At 44.4% G+C, this 6,242-nt stretch overlaps 1 protein-coding gene across 1 annotated transcript; it reads left to right on the top strand.

The window, feature by feature from the left end:
• Window positions 1-3,155: 3,155 nt before the first annotated feature.
• Window positions 3,156-5,896, top strand: LOC123153989 (uncharacterized). The gene is made up of 5 exons (XM_044572818.1): window positions 3,156-3,904; window positions 3,986-4,069; window positions 4,730-4,796; window positions 5,528-5,657; window positions 5,737-5,896. The coding sequence occupies exons 1-5, from the start codon at window positions 3,635-3,637 to the stop codon at window positions 5,894-5,896; spliced, it is 711 nt and encodes a 236-aa protein (XP_044428753.1). The 5' UTR covers window positions 3,156-3,634.
• Window positions 5,897-6,242: the final 346 nt, after the last annotated feature.

Here is a 6,242-nt window from a genome sequence, read left to right as displayed (position 1 = left end):
GACGTCCGAAAGGAGCAGATCTGGTAAACAGGACTGGGTACGTTTGCCAGAACACTATTCATAAATCTTACATGATTGTCGATATCTAGTCACACAACTAATACACATGCATATTTATCTCCTTCTTAACAGTTCAAAGAGGTGCGGGACTAGCTCCTACCAGAGGAGCGCATACGAGCACTTCAAAAGGAAATAGCGGGATTTTTGCTCGACCAGGTCATAGATCCTAAAGGAGAAGAGAAAATTCCTTAAATGACACTGTTTTAAATGTTGTTTCCCTATTTGACACCGAAAAACTTTTTCTTCCCTATCCGACACTGTGTCTAAAATTTATGCCTTTTACGACACTTTTATTCATTTGGAGCCTTAACGATGTTAAATGACACCTGAAAAGACCTATTTAACTCTTATGTGATATGTGATTAAAATTGTTATGTGGTAGTTTAGCTTCATTATACGACTCTGTCTGGATGTAGTTTAGCTTCAATACTTCCATATAAATATGTCGGCGGCGCATAATAAATTGCACGCGAGGACATGATGCGGACATGTTAGAGGGCACAGATCTCATGGAGCTCGCGGCGTGGCGCGCAGCGAGCGGCATGGGGCCAGCAAAATTGTAGCAGGCAAGGTGCGTGGTTCAGCTGTGCGGAGGCATACGGCGGCTGAGGGCAGCGCGTTTGGCAACGGCAGGGCGCACGGGTTAGCAGGGTGGCCGGTGTACATCAATACTAGTACATGGCACAGTACATACTCGATCGATAGTATACACAAGTCAGTACGATTAATATTGTAGTCAGTGCTTGTACTTTTTTGTGTGAAAAAACCAGTTCCTGTACACGATCGATAATAGTATACAACAAGTCAGTAAGTTAATAGAGTTGAGATTGAACGAAAGAAAATAAACAGGACCGACAAGATCATGTGCCCATCACCCGCCTCGTGTGTTCGTGTTGTGGCCATCAGCCAGCCAGCGGGAGATCGGCTGCTTAGCTAGCTTCGTCTAGTACGTATAGCTTGGAAAATACTCTGAGCTAGCCTCGTACGTGTGTACGCCGGAAACCACTTGGCTACAAGGCCATCAAGGTTGGTACCAAGGCTCAAAACGAGTCAGACGGATACACACATACACGTAAAATTTTGATCACAAATCACACAAAGGGTAAATAGGTTTTTTCATGTGTCTTTTAACACTATTAAGGCTTAAAATGGATGATAGTGTCATAAAGGGCATAAAATTTAAACTCCGTGTTAAATAAGGAAGACATTTTTTCTCAATGTCAAATAAGGCAACAAATTTTAAGACGATGTTAAATAAGGAATTCTCTCAAAGGAGAATACTATTACCCGCTACCGCCCCCATGAACCACTTGTCATCGTGCTCCGAAGGCACCAAGGCAATATGTAGGAGAAATTGTATATATATATACATGTGTATGTGTGAATAATTAATGGTGGTTGTGAGATATTTGATTATATATATATATATATGATCGGTTTTATGAGAAAATCTATTTATATATATGCATAACGTGTACAATATATAGTATTGTAAAATACCAGCAAACAAAAAAGAATTAAATGGAAAACAGAAAATTAATGAAAAAGTAAAAATTAAAACCAACCCCCCCCCCCCCAAACATTTAGTATCGGTTGATGCTACCAACCGGTACTAATGGTCTACCAGCACCCGGGCCTGGCTCGTGCCACGTGGTGGCACTTTAGCGCCGGTTCGTGCCGAACTGGTAGTAAGGGGGGGGGGGGGGGGCTTTAGTCTCCACTCTTTAGTGCCGGTTGCAGAACCGGCACTAAAGGCCCTTACGAACCGGCGCTAAAACCCTGTTGTGCACTAGTGAGAGTTGTGTATTTTTTGTTTTGATATCATCTTGTAACATAGGGTTAGTGGATCTGTGGTGGAGTTACTGTCGCGAGGCGGCATCGGTTTTTTTTTCGCTTATTCGGGTCGATGTTGTTCAGCTGTTGGATTTTGTATTCTTAATAATTTATGGTTGCATGCATCGTTCTAATGCAGAGATATGGGGTTATCCTCCTTTCTGAAAAAAAAAGCTACTACCTAGCTCCTTGGTTGTACCTGTACACATGGAAACGGGAAAATCTTGATCCTAGCTCCATCCCGAATGTTAATTATTGCATTCGTTCAGGAACCACTTGGACACCTTTTGTTTCAGCCAGTCTTTGTAAGTTGTCATATCTTTCGTTTAGTACGGCTGCAAATACTTTACTCGTTTCTGCAGCAGCAAATACTATAATTATTCTCTCTCGATTCTCCTACAAGAGAGGTGGGCTTTCTTCGATCACTATGGTTTCTTCAACATTTCCTATCAAACAACCATTTAAAACGTCATCAAAAGTTGAGCACCAGCATCAAAGCTGTAAAGTCTATGATATGATCACAACGTATGAACCATTTTCCAATGTCCAAGTCATCATTGTTGTAAAACTCGTGCTCATTTTCTTGTTCCCATGGGGATTTATTGTAACTTTCGGCATGCTAGTACGTATGTGGAGCACACATGGCACATGTTCATCACGGTAGCTTATGTCCTACTGATACCAAAACTTGCAAAAGAATTCAAGATTTTACAGCGTGCCATAAGTCCGCACAGACCAGATATAGTTGATGCAAATTATATTCCAACTAGCGAGACGACTACAATGCCTAGGTAGAATAGCTAGCCGGCCCTGTAGTTGTACATGGATCTGTCTTATCCTGCTGGTGAATGTTGGTCATATTACTCCCTCTGTTCCGAAATAATTGTCGCCGGGAGTTTCTAGTACGAAGTTCGACACGTACAATCTTTTTTGCTGTTTCCTAAACTACCCTCCCACCTCGTCCACTCTCTCGCTCACTGACGCACTCTTTGTCTCGCTCAGCCGAATCCCTAGCTCGCGTCGTCGGCACCTCTCCCTAGCTCACGTCGCCAGCGCCTCTCCCTAGCTCGCGTCCTCGGCGCCTCTCCCTCACCCGTGTCGCCGCTGCCTCTCCCTCGCCCGCGTCGCCGCCACCGTCGCAAAGATCTCATTTTTATTCTCCGGCGGCTGATCCCGAGTGCGGCGGCTCGATCTGCAATGGCCTTCCTCCACTCCAACGCCCTTCGGTACGTCACCCCCTCCTACTCTCTTCATGCGGTACAAGGATTGAACTTGGCGATTCAAGCAGGTGCAGATCTCTGAGCTTTACCGGCGCCACTCCGAACTCGTCCCTGATGCGCAGTCCTCCTCTTCATGCTGTCTCTTCTTCCTCCAACTCTTCCATCGAGCAGAGCAGGTTCCCTTCCCCTCTTCCGGCCGTGTGATTTGATGTTTCTTTTGTGAATTGGACTTGATTTGATTTGCGGGCCTTGTGTACAGTAGATGCCCTCATCAACCTGCCTGCAGCCAGCCGTGCAGCCGCAGCAGATTGACGAGGAGGACTGATGACGACAATGGAGGAAGACTGAATCAAGCTGAAAATGCATTGAGATAATGTGGGAATGGAAAATGAGGTAAAAAACTGAACCTGCTGGTCGATAATGAACTCTTTCTCCTTCAGGTTATATCACAAACTTGAAAGCAGGAGTAATTTTCTTCCCAGAAGTTTGCACAATTTAATCTAGGATCATGGTCCTGGTCAATGTTAGGGGCAATAGTAGTAAAGCCAACAAAAAAATGGGCAATTTATAAGTTTCTGTCCGTGATGTCTGAACAAATGCAACAAATTTGTCTGTACAGTATGATTGCTGAAAATGGACCGTCGTATATACCTGTACAAGGTTGGGGAGGCATGGTCAGCGTTGGTGTTCTGGTGCAGGTCGCCGGAGCCCGGAGAGAGGAGAGGTCGTCACGTCGAGCTCATGGGGATAGGGCAGCCACCACTGTCGCCTCCCGCGACGACAGAGCAAAGGTGAGGATGCTTGACTGTCAAAACTGAAAAATTGAGATCTGCTTGTGAAACTGAAAAACTGAGATCTGCTTGTAAACATAGCTTGAAGATCATGGCTATTATTGTGAAGTTCTCAAGGTGATGAGCTTACTCGAGTGCTTTCCCCTGGAGACTTTGCATTTCCAGGTGACTTGGAGATTTTGAAACTGCTTGTACTGTCATAATTTTCAGTTTGTAAAACTGAGAAGTGTATTTTCCATTTTGAAACTGAGATCTGCTTGCACTATCATACAGTAATTTTCAGTTTGTAAAGCTGAGAAGTGTATTTTCCATGTGGAAACTGAGATCTGCTTGTACTGTCATAGTTTTCAGTTTGTAAAATTGGAGTACTGCAGATTTTACTGCCAAAACTGTATCCACTGTAAAAACTGAAATAAAATAAGCATTGTCACTGTGATGCTTTCACTAAAATAAAATAAGGTTTATCACTATCAAAATTGTCTAAATGGCCATCAAGCAATGAAATTTGGCTGGTCTCACAGATTTATGGGATCTCCACATCTTCTTCTGTGATCTCCTGTGTGTAATTGAATGCGCTAAAGCATGGAGTAGAGATTTGTAGTGATCTCCTGTAGCTTCTACAGACTTGATTCACTAAATTCACTAAAGCATGGAGTAGAGATTTATGTGCATCTTCTTTGTTGGCATCTTCTTTGCTTATGGAAGGATGTACAGTATGGAGTATGGAGTACTTCATTTCTGTGAATGCAAGGCTTGGCAGTAGAGATTTGTGGAACTTTTTCAGTACAGTGTAGGAGTAACATTTTTCTGTTCATCTTTTAATAGGAGTACTTAAATGCACTTCATCCAAGGACGATGCAAGCCATTTACCAGAAAGCAGAAGCAGATTTTGGTAGGTAAAGAAAACCTTTGCCTGCTTCCAGATTTGTGTATACATCTACTGAAGCAAACAAATGTACAGTACTAGTGCTAGTGCTTCCAGAATTTGGGTACACCAGTGCATATTCACTCCTATAGACAAAAGACTGTTGTAGACTCCAATTTTAAGTGTCTTTTTGGTAAGTAAAGAAAATCTTTGCATGCTTCCAGATTTGGAGTACAAAGACAAAAGACTACTGTAAGTACATGCACATTCTTCGGTTCCTCTTCCATGATATACAGATCGATAAATGAAGTGATTGTGCTCCAACTTTGTAAGATGTTCAGAGACCCATGTAGAATGATGTTCATATTACTCCTATAGACAGAGAGTGATGTACTCCTTGTATTCATGTCTACAGTAAGAAGCAGATAGTGCACCTTGCCTGCTGCTCTTTTCTTTGCTTTACCCTACATTTTCTTTTCTTGGCTATGACTGTAAATTGAAAGTGCCATTGCTAACGAACCAAAGACAGCCATGTTTAAAGAATAAATGTAAGCTTAACACACAACCAAAGCAAGCCATGTTTAATTAGCCATATTTGGATGACTGATGGAAAATGTGGGCTGCAGGCTACACTTGCCTCCTTTAATTAGCCATGTTTATTTCAGTTGAGTCCTGAATTTGAAATTCTAGTGATTCCTCAAATTCTGCTGTACTGTTTAACTGAATCAATCTTGTGCTGTTAATTTCTGTAATTTGAGGTGAGGAGTACCTGCCTGGAGTGGTGTGTGTTGCGATGACCAGGCGGGGGCGCAGCGACGATCTGTCTGGGCAGCGGGGCAAGGACGCTAGGGCGGCGGCGACGATCTGTCTGGGCAGCGGGGCAAGGACGCTAGGGCGGCGGCGACAAGACTGGGGCGGAGGAGGTTGGGCCTGCTGCTGGCGACAGGGATGAGCAACTGGACAACAGGGAGGAGCCTGGTGGAGGGTCCTGCTGGTGGAGGGCGGAGGAGGAGGAGGAGGATGGGCTTGCTGCTGGTCTGGACGAGCAGCAGGAGGAGGAGGAGGGGCCTGCTGCTGACCTGGATGCGCTGCCCTGGAGGAAGACAATGAGGAAGACGACGATCTGATTTCAAGTTAGGGGTAGTTCTGTACTTTCGTTCGTTTTCACCTGGTCGAAGATTTCTCCCAACGACAATTATTTCGGAACGGAGGGAGTAGATTGCATGCCTGCGTGGATGGAGTTGACAGAACAATATATATTATTGGTCTCCTTTGAAAACTGATTAAAGTCTTTCCTTAACTGATTCAGGCCACGCCCAACAGAACAGATTACATGCGCCCAGTCGTGCGCAGATCGTGGGGAGGACCAAGTCTCCTGTCTAACACCCCCCCCCCCCCCGCAGTGTCATCGGCGGGCTCGACGACGCTGAGACTGGCACGAATGTTGACGAAAGCTGCTGTTGGTAGTCCCTT

Source organism: Triticum aestivum, chromosome 7A (assembly GCF_018294505.1).
Source record: "Triticum aestivum cultivar Chinese Spring chromosome 7A, IWGSC CS RefSeq v2.1, whole genome shotgun sequence".
Classification (NCBI taxonomy): Eukaryota; Viridiplantae; Streptophyta; class Magnoliopsida; order Poales; family Poaceae; genus Triticum; species Triticum aestivum.
Note: the sequence above shows the minus strand (reverse complement) of the source record. Positions and strands in the feature narration are given on the sequence as shown.